Consider the following 14475-nt stretch of genomic DNA (forward strand, 5'->3'; position numbering starts at 1 on the left):
AGATTGTTATACTAATTTTTCTAGAACTTTTAGTAAAATTGACACTTTTTGAATACCCTGTGCCCACACAAGACAAACTTTTTAAGAGAAAAAGAAATATGTTTCTTCCAATATCCTATTAAATAATTAAATTTTTATGCATACTACCATTCCTAACATTTATAAAGGGTGTCCCAAAATAAATGCAAGATTTGAATAAAATAGAAAACACAGTTTTTAGTCTTTTGATTGTTATATTTTTATTGAATCATAAAGTACATAGGATAGGGTTATTTATGGAATAACACATCGGGCATATGGCCTCCACGGCTTTGCATGCACATACGTACTCTTTTGTCGAAATTTTGCATGACCATTTTGCATAAAAGTTGCTGAATTTCATTGATGCAACGTTGAATCTCCTCCTTTAATGCAAGGGTGGTTGTGGGCTTGTTGACATAGACCTGTGATTTCAAATAAGCCCTTAAAAAAAATCTAGTGGTGTTAAATCACACGATCTAGGGGGCCAATTCTGATCACCAAAACTCATGCAGTAATTGAATTGTTTCATGGGCTATATGGCATGTAGCACCATCTTGTTTAAACCACATATTGGCCACATCAATATCATCAAATTTCAGCAGAAAGAACTGTGTTATCATGTCACGATATCGAGCACCAGTAACAGTCACTGCTTGACCAGTCTCCTCATTTTGAAAAAAGTATGATCCAATTATGCCTCCAGCCCAAAATCCACACCAAACACTAACACGTTGTGGATGCATTTGTTTTTCGACAATCACATGTGGGTTCTTGGAACCCCAAAAGCGGTAATTTTGGTGATGAACAAAGCCATCAAGGTGAAATTGTGCTTCATCGCTTAGGATGATTTTGCTCGAAAAATCAGCACCCATTTGTTAATGTTCAATAACCCATTCAACGAACTCTCTTCGCTGTGCATAGACATTAGGCTTTAGTTGTTGTGTTAATTGAATTTTATAAGCATTGAGAAACAGATCTTGAGTGAGTATACGCTGTAGAGAACTTCTTGAAATTTGCAATTCTTGTCCATGACGCCGAATTGAGATTCCTGGATTGTCACCGACACTCTCACGCACTGCTTCAATATTGACATTTGAACGGGTTGTATTTGGATAACCAGTGTGTTTGGCATCTCCAATGGATCCAGTCCCCCTAAAATTTTCAATTAATCTCTTCACAGTTGACGAAGTTAAAACACTATTCCGACCATATTTTGCACTTTGCTGCACAAATGGCAACAAATTCAAATCTTGCATTAATTTTGGAACATTTTGTATAAATATATTTTTTTGTAAAATTCATAGTAGACAACTTTTACTATGTCTACAGTTTTTGTACAGCCTTAAGTCAAGTAACACTAAAAGTTATTATTTTTGATGATTGCATTCCCATAAGCTTTTTAAAAAGACAGAAAATTGCCATTTTAATTAGTTTTTAGTAAAACTCACATTTTTGAATGCTCTGCACTAGAAAAACTTATTAAGGAAAAAAACTCCCATATCTAAAATAAGAAAAGTCATATATGGGTCATACCTACTCAAATAAACACACACAGTTAATTAGTGATAGCGAATTGCAATAAACAGAAATATTTCTGGTCATTAAATTCTCAGTACACTGTTTTAATGAAACAAGTCGATTTATCATTTTGCAAAAGTTAATGAAAAAACAAAACAATAAATTTACTACTGCAAAAATAATAACAGTCAAAACTTATATATTTTTAGTTAATGTTTTTTTAAACACCAGGTTATTTAAGGATTATAGATAAAAAAAAGTTATAAAAATATAACATTACTAAAGGTCTGAAAAATTCCTGTTGTAATTTAAAAACCAGCCAATAAAAAATTATGCTAAAGCTATTTGCCCGTTCATGAAACATTAAAATCGATTTTTGTTTAGAGAGAAGGTTTGACAAGTTATTCATTTTAAAATTTAAATGTTTTTAATTAAAAACTAATTAATTGATTAATAACAATAAATAAATATACAGTTTAAAATAAGTGATTAGAGTTTTTTTGTTTTGTTTTAAAATAAGTGTAAAAAGTTTCAATTAGTTTTTATATATTTTTAAACTCCTTTGTCTTTACTTTTATACATATCTGCAAAAGAGTTTGGAGCATTCTTATATATATATATATATATATATATATATATATATATATATATATATATATATATATATATATATATATATATATATATATATGTATATGAATGAAGCAATGTTTATGTTTGAAATATAAAAGACAACAGTCTGAGGAATATTACAAAGAAAAGAAGTGTGTGTGTGTAAAGGGTTGCAAATTATATCAATCATGAAAGCAAGACAAGGGAAGGGAATTCCAAAGAAGTGATGTTTGGGAAAAAAAATTTGAGGAATAACAGTTTTTGGAGCACTTAAAAACAGTCACAGAAAAAGGATGAGACTTAATTGAATGTCGAGTAACACAAGAATGAATTTTAGAAGATGGTACAAGAGATGCTAGCTCTTTAGAGCAGTGCCCATTATAGAATTTGTAGAAAAGAGAAAAAGAAGCAACATTACGATGATGTGATAATGGTTGGAGGTTGGCTGCAAGAGCAGGTCCAACTATGTTTACAATGCGTTGTTGCACCTTGTCTAAAAAAGAAAAGACATCATTAAAAGATCCACCCCAGATATGGCAACAGTAATAGAATCCGAAGTAAGAAAGTGTCGAGCTCAATAAAGAGAGGCAACCTTAGCAGATGCTAATTTTGCAACAGATTTGATATATGGTTTCCAAGAAAGTTCAGAAGTAAGAGTTAATCCTAGAAGATGAAGGATAGATGACTCATCAGGTGCATTACCATTCATAAATATACGAAGATTTAAATTATTGCGATAACGATTGGCTGAAAAAAATTGAGTTTTATCTGAATTAAAGTTCACAAGCGACTATGAGCCCCGTGCTATAGCAGAAGTGAGATCCTTTTCAAGCTCAAATGCCCCCTCCAAGCAATCAGAGAAAGTTGGTTTCTTATCATGACAAGAATAAATGGTAGTATCATCAGCGAACAATGCCACCTTAGATGTGAGAATATCTGGAAGATCGCTAATGTAAATTAAAAAGAGTATAGGGCCAAGGATGGAACTTTGAGGAACCCCTGAAGTTACAGAATAAGAAGAAGAGTGCTGTCCATCGAGGACAACTTTTATAATACGATTGGAAAGGAAGGATTCAATAATCTTAAAGATGTTGCCAGATACACCATAAGAAGAAAGCTTCTGGGAAAACCACTATGCCAAACTTTATCAAAAGCTTTAGAAATGTCAAGAGCGATGACCTTAACCTCTCCGCCTTTATCTAATGCACGATTAAACCTATCGGTTATTATTGTTAGCAAATCAGCTGTAGAACGAGAAGATCAAAATCCATATTGATGATCAGAAAGTTATTAAATTAGTTAGATGAATCAGATCGCTTTCCAGAGTTTTTGAAAATAACAGATGCCGCTTTCCAGCAGGCTGGAAAACAAGACTCTGATAAGCAATAGTTTTAAAAGTATAGACGACAGCTCTGGAGAACACTTCTGCAAGACTATAACAGGTATGTTGTCCGGGCCTCAAGCTGTAGAAGAGTCTAAGCAGGAAATCACTTGAAATAAAAAAGCTGGAGTGATATGAATGTCAAGCAATCGATCAACCTGTTTAACAGCTATATCAGGTAGAACGCAACTAGTGGAGTCAAGAGATGATATTGAAGAAAAGTTCTTAGCAAACAATTTAGCTTTGTCTTTAGGAGAGGTGACAAAGTCTGAACCATACAAGAAAGGTGGAATTGCAGATTTGTTCTTATTATTGATACTATTAAAGATTCTCCAGAAGTCACGAGAGCATAATTTTTTTGATGAAATTTGAGATTTCATGACCTGAGAATACCGGGCTTTGGCGTTAGACAAAACCTTTTTACAATGGTTTCTAGCAATAATAAACAGACGTCTCTTTTCTGGAGAATTGTTTTGCTGATAAATTTGGAAGTAATGGTTTTGATTGGCAATTGCAGCAGCACAATGTGAGGAACACCATGTAGAAGAGTGAGGCTTGACCTGGAATTGTCGAGAGCGAATAAAAGATTCCAAGCCAACCCGAATCCATGAAGATATGTAGATAAGGCGAAACATTTCTAGCCAAGGGCCATCACGAAAAAAATCACAGAAAAAGTCCCAGTCAGATTTAAGGTAGTTGTAAGAGGTACGATGATAGGGGGATTCAGATAATAAAGAAGAATGAAATAAGAGTTTTAGAGAGATTAAACTGTGATCAGAAGCACCTAAGGGTGAATGTGAAAAAACTGAGCACTGACTAGGATCAGAAACAAGACATAAATCAAGTAGAGAAGGTAAATGATTCAGGTTGTCTGGAAAGCAAGTTGGAAAGTTGACTATTTGAGTTAGGGATTGAGAAAGGCAAAAGTTGTGGGCTTTAACGCCTGCAGAGTCACTGACACTAGAGCCATTTAGTGTGATGAGCATTGAAGTCGCCGACAATAACAACAATATTAGCTGATGGATAAAGAGAGAGGGCTTAGTCAATTTGATCAAAAATAACATCAAAAAGAATGCAGTCTTGAGATGAAAGAGAGCAATATAGAACAAAGAGAAAGGCAATAGAGTGAAGTGGTGCTAAACGAAAGCACATAAAAGAATAGTCTGTGGATTCAAACCTAGTTCAATGACAAATGGGTAAATTCTTACAAATGTAAATGCCCAGGTCAAGCATGTGACTATTGGAGTCTTAACGAACTAAAGGAAGATAACCATCAGCACTAAGATCACAAGATGTGGCAGCTGAACTCAAATTAGTCTCACAAAGAGCAAGTAGGTCTGGTGAACTTTGCTAGACATAAGAATCAATAGAAGAAATGTTACTTCGAAGACCACAAATATTAGTGAATGATAGGTTTAGAGAACTTGGTGATGACAATAGCTTTTTGTGTTTTATAGTTTTTGGTATTTTATTCATTTTTAAATTTGTTAAAGAACTTGACTCAAAGTATAGATAGTACTCAGTACACTGTTTAATTGCCTAAGCAGTTGCCTCATTACTATTAATAAACCCTAAGTCATAACAAAGGGCCTAAATGTGGCCTTGGCAATGCACACCAAAAGTACAAACAGGGACACCATCCATGCAGAACATGGCACTGTTAATACTTTGATATTTTTCAGCTGTTGATGGAATCAGCCTCTCTGAGAGCTACAGCAGAGTTCGAAAAACCTAACTACCAGCCGGCCTCAGGATGATAAAACTAAGTTTTAGAGCTGTACCCTCATTAGGAGATAATAGAATGAGTTGCCTTGTCATAAAAGCAGAGACACAAGCAAAACCAATGCACTGAGTCAAGAAGATCCAACATTCAACATCCTAAACTGTAAACAATGTATTAAAAATACATCTACGCCAGCCTAATAAATGAAGAAGGGGTGCGAGGCTGTCAACAGATAGAATCTGCTTACCTCTAAAGTCTTTTCCTAGGAGGCCTTCTACAAGACATTAGCCGAATGCATTTAACATCTGCCCAAGATGAGTATTTTTATCAAGACACCATCTCTTGCCTTTACTCAACCAAGAGCCCCATGGCAGGGGGTGTTTTAAATCGAAGTTGGCATCTCCTAGCCTTTGCTTCAAATCTTTGCGTATCCTACATGGCAGCAGGACATGAAGCAGATTGTACTGGGTTACATGTCACCAGTAGCAGGATAACCTGACATGGCATAATCAAATCAAATATAGTCAAATATCATCATTTTATTTTCAATCAAATTAAACAATCAAACATCGTCGTTTTTTTTTCTTCTTGATGAGCTTTTTATCTAAATATCAAAAAGGCTGCGCCTTCATTATCATTGCGGACAGTGAGCTCTCTGTTTAGTCAGTATTTTATTCACATCACTATAAGGTATGCAAGCAGATTTTCTTTTTAAATTCTTCAGAACTCTTTACAAATTCAAAAACTACTAACCTAATTAAACCAGTATAAAAAATTAGTTTTTTTAATTAGCATCTAAAGACTAAAGATATATGGCTCTATGTGCAAGTTTTGAAGTAGTTCTATAAAACCTAATTTGATGAGCATTTGTTATATTCCATTGTAGTTTTTTGTTTAGTTACGGACATCTAGTATTAATTCATTTATACTTTATTTACTATAAAAAATATATTTGTAATTTTTTTATAAGGTTTTTTTTCATATAAGAAAACTTATCACATGCCTTTATTATTTTTATCTCATTTGAATCATTTTTATCATCACAGCGTTGGTCATTTCCATTGGCCTTCATCAAAATTTTTTGCTTTTTTATAAGTTTTTAAATTGTATAAGCTCTTTAATGTTGGGTTTGTTCCTATATCAAAAGTCTTCATGATTGATTGAAAATTTTTTTTAATATCTTTTTTTAAAAGTAATAATTTTTCTTTAGTTACTGGCGCCAATTTTTTTTCAGGTTTTTAAAAATTTGGATTTTATGCAAGACTTTCAGCTTTTTACTCTCATAAGACACAATTCTTAATTTTTCTGATAACATGTTGTTTTTCCTTTGCATTTTATGTTAAAATCTGAACTCACAGGAAAAAATTATCATAGTTATTCTTGAATTGCTCTGATTTACTTCTATTTAAATATTGGTAATGTTTTGAAAGTAATCCATAAGTTGGAATTTGGTTTAAAGGTAGGACTAAAATCAGGATTTATAAAGATAAATGTGCTTCTCTTACTAATAATCAAATATCCAACATGGGTGGATCGAACATTTTTTGGTGTTTGAGACAACTTTTAACCATGGAGCAAACTCCAAATATGTTAAAGATTGTTAAGAATGTTAAGAGTTGATAAATTTAGTTAAGAATAGTAAGAAAATAACACTGCCCAAAACTTGTTGCTCTCACGTTTTGGGCAGTGAGGGGGCAAAAAATTTTGGGCTTCTTTGTTCCTAAACTCTAATCAGCGCTATTTTTTTGCTAAGCATCCTTGATATTAGTATAAACATCAATGTTTGGAGTTAGCTCATTGTCTGAAAGTTAGCTAAAAAACTAAAAATGCCCCCTAATATTCAACACGATTATATTGTTCAAAACTACTGTAAAAAAATTTTTTGATGCAGTGTTACATCAATCCAATAATTAAATAAAAATCTTAAATTAAACATATCAATTTTCAAGTAATACATTTTGATGAAGTAAAAATATACATTAATGATGAACAGAAAACAATTTGAATATAATGGGTAGTTTAAAAAACCAGGTTTATGCATCCAGCACTAATTCAAATTCAAAAACAAAAACATTAAAAAAAAAATTAAAAGCAATTATATATTACTAAAGGATGTAGAAAAAAGTTAGATGCAACATGAAAACTTAACATATTAATAAAAATATAGCAAAAAACAAAATTAAAGTAAAGCCAAAGAAAAGGTATTTTCAATTTTGTCAGTGTTTATTTCAGATATTTTTTCTATTATTTTAAGGCTCTTTCATATTGATTTCTGACTCTTCACGAGAAAAGGCATGGAAAGATTGGCTGAGTGATGATCAAAATGGTGTTTCAGAACACCAAGATGAAATGCTGATGCACTTGAAAGCAATTGCACAGTCTTTTTCAGAAGAAACATTAAATGCTGCTGCTCGTGAACTAGAAGAAAGTGAAGTATGGAAAACTTCTGATAAACTTCGGAACTGGTTCCAGTTCAATTGGCTTGCCCATGCAAAGGTAAATTTAAAACTATTTCTTGTTGATGTTGTTCAAAAATGTACGTATATTATTATAGTTTGTTTTAACTGGTTTAGCGTTGGGTTTCTGGATATCGTCCTGATGATTATTTAATGACATGTCATAATAATCGAACATTAGAAGATGAGTTAAAAGTATTCAGAAGTATAAAGTTGGTCAACAAAACTACACCATTGCAAGATGTGATACAACAATTAGTTGAGCATGTTGTGCCAGTAGCATGTAAACAGTAAGATTTCTCTATTCATATTTAAATTTTTTCTATTTGACACAGTTGAATTTTTTTTTTAAGTATTAAATCGTTCTTTTTTTTACTTTAAAAATTATTTAAAATTAAAAATTTTAGTTATTTAATATTTTATTTTTAATAATTTAATAGCAAGTTATTTTGCCCTATAATATACATATTATGGCAATTGGTTGAAGAATCATAACAAAGCATGTAGTTTAAATTTATAAATATGCTTAAGTGTGATCTTACTCTAAATTTTTACAGTAGTTCTATATTCTAGATGTGTTTGTGTGTGAGCTTACTCTTTACGTCAAATTCAACAGATTTTTAATAGATTATTGTTTAATTTAAAATTTCTGTTAATAATTTAAATTGCAGGTATTATGATCTGAATAAAGAATCTATTAAACTTCACAATGACTTGCGTTATGCTTACAGCAATATACCCAATTATCTTTGTGCTCGTCCTGGCCTAATTACCTACCACATCTACGAACGTTTAAAGAAGGCTAATGAACAAAGTTTTACAATTAGATGCATGCATTCAGGAATTTTTACTGTACAAGGTGATACCAATGAAGAAGATCATTTACATACTGTATCTTTTGGAGATGCTAACTGGTATACTTTAATCTGTTTTTTATTATAAAATTATTAAATTTTTATCATAAAAATTAACAACCCAAGGTCACTAGAACCAAGGTTGGAAGGACACTACAATTAAGGCTAGGAGTACTTTGCAGCTGTTTATATTTTATTTATTACAAGTTAGGAGTACTTTGCAGCTGTTTATATTTTATTTATTACAAGTTTTTATAAAAACACTTATATTTTCAGCTTTAAGAGTTGGAACCCTAATACAAAGAAATAAGAAACTTGGTATGCGTGAATAAATTGTAACCATGTAAAGAGCTCTTTCGCTCCACTATTACATTAACTATAAGATACTAGTAGTTAACTATGCGATGTTATAAGTTATAAGATTGATAGGGTAATAAAAGAACAAAGAAACAAAAAAATCTTTTCCATAGTATTTACCTTTGCCCTTAGGTAGATAAATCTATGTTTAAAAAAGCCGTAATAATAAAATGCTAATAGTATTATTATTATTGTCATTAATATGCGGATCTGATCTACGAATTTAATAATCATGATAACAAAATTACACTCCGCTAGTAACTTTAATTTGAAACTGCTGGTAACTTTAGTCATTTTAAAAATCAGTTCATTTTAATTTTTTAGTTTTCCATCTTGTGATTGTGAAGATTGGTTGAGATTTAAACTACCGTGTGAACATTTCTGTGCTATTTATAATAATTTTCCTGGTTGGAATTGGGATATGATGAGTAATCTTTACAAGTTCCTGCCGCAACTTAATATTGACTGGGGGTGTGAAACTAATATTAATATCGATATGCCTGGACTTTTTGTTGACAATTCTACACAAACGTCACCTGTAAAAGATATGGTTGGGGGCGAACATAATCTGTTTTTTGGTGTAACAGATAAACGTAACAGCCATGAAACTCCTCAGGTTCTCGCTTCTCAATGTCGTGGTTTGTTACAGCAACTTTCTAAGCTTCAACTTGCCCACCATAGTCGTGAAAATCTTTGTCGTTTAAAAACAGAATTAAAAGAACTTATTGCGATATTTTCAAATGCAGCTAATAAAGATAAACAACTTATAGTTAATTCAGGTTCTATAGAAAATAGTTCAGTGCAGTTAAAAAGTCTTGGTCGACCAAGAAAAAATGTTTCTGCACCCTCTATTGCTTTAAATCATGATTTATCTATTACCAAAGAAGATGCTCAATCGCATATTAGACCCTTGCAAACGAGAAAAACTTACCCACAACGGCACCAAGAAGTTGATAAGGTTAATGCCATCGGTGTTGCAACTGTATTTAAAAATATTCGTCAATCTTCTAAAAACGAAACTGTTAAAATTGTTTCTCAAAAGCGATCGATTTCTGATTCACATGACGAATGTCCTGCAAAATTAAGTAAGGAAGACAATTGTGTGAAAGAAGAAGATGGAGATTTTGATCTACAGGGAATCGGTCCACCTTCAATAGAAACAAGCTGTCTAACTACAGTTATAGATGGTAAGACAATTGAAATTCCTTTAGAGAATATTCGCACAGCAATCGGAACCGCTTCAAACTCACTTAATATTTCACAAACTGTACTGGCTTCTGAAGAACTTATACCTGAAGATGATGCTGTGAAATGAAATTATTAAAAGCGAGTTGTTCGTCTTATAAATAAAATTTAAAAAATTTTTCCCGCTTTCTCCCTGGGTTTTTTTAAACCTATGGTGTTCATGTTTTATAATTTTACAGGTTGTTCTAAATAGTAACGTTTGCTAACTTTTTGTTTGGCTGTACTTAATTATCACGCGAAAATATATAACTTGGTTTAAATCTTAATTAGGTTGAATGCAACCTTTCAGCAATTTTATAACAAATTCAATGAGGTTGCTGAGTGTTGCTATTACAAGAATTAGACAAACTATTCTGGCGCAAAAATTATTATTGTTCATTGAGATTTTATTTATAAAACTGTTTTAAGAGTACGTCAGGTTTATTGCGATTTCTTAATAGAAACGGATGTTAATAAAGTAATACCGCTATTAAACGATAGATGTGTTGTCTTTTTTTTTACATCTATCCTGCTTAACTTTATGTATATGGGGTCATCCACAAATTACGTCGCGCGTTAGGGGAAGGCGATTGGCGATATAGTGACAATTTGTTACGGGGAGGGATAGGATTCAGTTTTGTGATGCAACATTTTTATTTTTAAGTTTCAAATCTAGAAAATCTTCTCCATTGATTTAAAGAGTGTCTAGCCTAAAACATAAACTATCAGTTGATGTATACTTGGCTGCGGCTAATTCAAGTTAACATGAATTGGAATTGACTTTTTATAAACTGACTTAAATGTTAGTCGATTAATGTAGAAGCCGCTTCGTTTACGGCTTTATGAGTCAATGATATAGTCGATGTATCATCGATGAAAAAATAATTATTAAATGAATATAATAATTATTAACAAAAATATATAACAATTATTAAACATAGTTGTTAAAGCGCATTAACATAAAATATAATGGTTATATAACCTGCACCGCGGCACTAACTTAGTACTAAAGTTGTTTGAATAATGTATTTATCAAAAGTTAAATATATCTTCGGAGGCTATTTGTTCGTTTAATCACTCAATTCAAACGACTTTAGATCGAGCTACAGTAGTGCAAAAAAGAATATACGTCCACGCCACTTCCCCCATACTAATCAAGTCATTCCGATGTACTTCAACCACGGCCATGTCTGTCAAATTGTTACGCATTGATTACACTATGTAACATTTTTTTCACTTTTGTTTTGTTCCTGTGTTGAAAGCGTATTTTCCTAAGCCTTTAGGTCTAGAACAGAAAGAAAATCGCTTTTCTAAAAAAAAAATTTAAAAATCGCGTGTTTTCAATGAAATTCTCAATTTGCTTTCAATGCCGAGCTTCCTCATATAATATTCCTATACTGCTAGAGTTGTCTAGATATTTCTACAATTCTCCTTAAACACTCAAAAACGTTCAAGAAACTTCCAGGACTTTCAAGAAACTCTCAGAACGTTCCAAAAGTAGCTGTACAAGTATAAAAGGACAAGTGTTGAAAATAAGATTCCAATTCGTGTTACTGCAGACTAAAAGGAAAACAATTCGTAGTTGAAGAGAAGCTATTTATTTGATATGACATCAAGAGGTTGTTTGTATTCAGCTGATTCATTCTGCTACGTGTGCAGATAATTCTTAAAGGCAAGAGCAAAAAAGTATTCCGTGGAAGCAAGTTGTATAATGTGTAAGGCATACTTCGGCGTGCCGGTCGGGACCGAGACAAAACTTGGGCACCGCATTTCACATGCGAATATTGCAACAAAACACTCAAAGGTAAACTTAACAATTGCTTCTCGTTTAGATGTGTTTTAATTTATTTTCATAACATTTCAATGCCTTAAAATTTAGTTCATTTCAAGGAGTTGTAATTTACAAAGTTTTTTCATAAGCCGTGTACCGTAGGCAATTACGTTCCATCTTGAAATCGTTCCATATTTTGAAATTTCCTGTACTCAAATTATTATAGTTCTTATGTATTATTATGTGCTGTGCTACAGGTTGGTACAAAGGAGGTATGAGATATAGCGAGCTATAAAGTTTGCTAGCCCGTGAAATTAGCGAAAGCCGACGGACCACTAAAGCACTGCTACTTCTGCATGGCTAACCCAAAAAACTTTGCACCGGCAAAAGTGCCTCTCAGATCGTTTATCCTGCATACTTTCTTCTATCACCCCAGTACCACACAGCCCCAATCTGCCTGTTTCGACTCCTTCTAGGCTGCTAATGTCAAAACTTTTTGTTTCTGATATTTTTTAAAGTTCAGAGCCATTTAAACCACAAATTGTACATTACAACTTAAGTTCAAAAGCGATTTCTAACTTCTGATTTCGATTTCTGATTTCGATTCATTGAATGTGCACATGTGCACACTCCGGAAACAAAAGAATGTTAAAAATCTCACATGTGCACACTCCGGAAACAAAAGAATGTTAAATATATATTTTTAAACTTATTAAGTATACTATATAAATAAATATATATAGCTAAACAGCAACAAGATTATCCTATAAAGTACAACAAACTGTTATAAAACTAAAAATTAAACATATTTAAACCAATTTTTGGCAAGAATGTAAATCAGTATGCTAAATCAGTATGCTAAATCAGTAAACCAACTGGAAGAACCTCGTGATTTCTAAGAGTTCTGTCTATTATGTCGGTTATAACAAGCAAAATGTTATTTGCAAAAACTAAAATCAACTTTAAAATAGTGCTATAAAAGGTGGAAAGAAGTACTTAAAATCGGTTGTCATGTGCGTTACTAGGGGAATTAAAATAACAAGCTAAATAAATGAAATTTTGACCAATTTCAGTATCTTTTTGAAGGAAATAAAAATTACCAACAGTTTCTACGATAAATTTGAGTAAAGTGCATTTTCGAAAAAATAATTTTTTCAAATCATTTACATTTTTTAATTGGGTTGTGCCCCTTTAAAGCTTTTGAATTATCAAGATAAAAATAAAATATTAAACTCAGTAAATAAACTTAACTGGCATTTATATCAACGAAGGTTACGCAACGAAGGTAAATTTGCAGTAATTAAATTTGATAAAATTTGTTGTAGAGATTTTAGAAAAATGCGAAGTTTTATTAGGCAAACTCTATTTTACCAATTTTAAACAACGACTAACTTAACAATAGATTTTGAAAAATTACACTACTAATGTTTTCAAATCGGCAAGTGTTTTACTTAATGACTTTTCTGAGTAATTTTTCTGTAATACACATAAACATAAAAAGTATATATAGCAACATGGATAAGCTAAAACATTTTCTTATCGAATGGGATTAATCTATTTTTATGTCTCCAATAATAATTCATTCAGAACGACATGCCTAACAGAAACGTGGTGTTCGACGAATCATGCAGAATAAATTCAAGTTTAGAAATTTCTACAAATTATTATTATTATCTGAATTAAAATCTAACAAAAGGGGAGATGGAATTATAACTTATATTAAGAATGATCAAGTTACCAAAATATGAGATGACCTTTCGATCTCAGATGCCGATAGTGAGGTTTTTACAATTGCAATAACTAGCGACAAATCAAAAAACTGGTTACACAAATGTTACCGACCACCTGAAGGTGATTTATTAAAATTTTCTAATCATGTTAAATAAACAAATGTTTATTTAAACAACAATTAGCAAATAAAAAATGGCAGCACAGAAAAATCCCCCCGGAAAAAATCCCCTTGTATTTTTTTTTACAGCGCATAAAATAAACAATATATAAATATAATAGTTGTTTATAATATAAATATTTTATACATACATATTATAATACAAACAGTACCTTAATCCTTTATTTTTCATAAATCGACTGACAAATAGGTAGAACACACAAGGAGTGTACATACATCGGCTGACAAATAGATAGAACATGCGAGGAGTGCCGCTACATTGATTGAGGGTTTTGGTTTCGGCAGGCAATCTATCAGTTTTAAGGCAGTATTTTTTTAAAAACTTTTTTTTTTGCGGGGAATTTTTTCCTAAAACCAAATAAAATATTCTGCATTAGAGACATAAACATAGATTGTTTACAATATGATAAACATGCCAATACTAAACTTTTTTTTGACGAAATACTTCAACATTACATCTTCCCAATTATTAACAAACCAAATCGAGTAACTCTAACCTCAGTAACTGCAATAAGCAATATATTAACTAATTCAATCTTTAATATTTCTCTAAAGACAGGAAAAATAAAGACAGATATATCTAATCATTTTCCTAGTTTCTTCACCTTGATACAAGATATAAAATCTATTCATAGTTGTAAAATTAAAA

At 31.7% G+C, this 14475-nt stretch overlaps 1 protein-coding gene across 2 annotated transcripts in view; it reads left to right on the forward strand.

The window, feature by feature from the left end:
* LOC100213006 (uncharacterized) overlaps positions 1-10646 on the forward strand; it is a 42267-nt gene extending 31621 nt beyond the window's left edge. For both annotated transcript variants that reach the window (XM_065793675.1, XM_065793674.1), the window contains exons 9-12: positions 7510-7751; positions 7829-8001; positions 8383-8625; positions 9247-10646. In XM_065793675.1, the coding sequence (XP_065649747.1) occupies positions 7510-7751; positions 7829-8001; positions 8383-8625; positions 9247-10237 (1649 nt within the window). In that variant the 3' untranslated portion in view covers positions 10238-10646. The remainder of the gene's footprint in view (positions 1-7509; positions 7752-7828; positions 8002-8382; positions 8626-9246) is intronic.
* The last annotated feature ends 3829 nt before the right edge of the window (positions 10647-14475 follow it).

Source organism: Hydra vulgaris, chromosome 03 (assembly GCF_038396675.1).
Source record: "Hydra vulgaris chromosome 03, alternate assembly HydraT2T_AEP".
Classification (NCBI taxonomy): Eukaryota; Metazoa; Cnidaria; class Hydrozoa; order Anthoathecata; family Hydridae; genus Hydra; species Hydra vulgaris.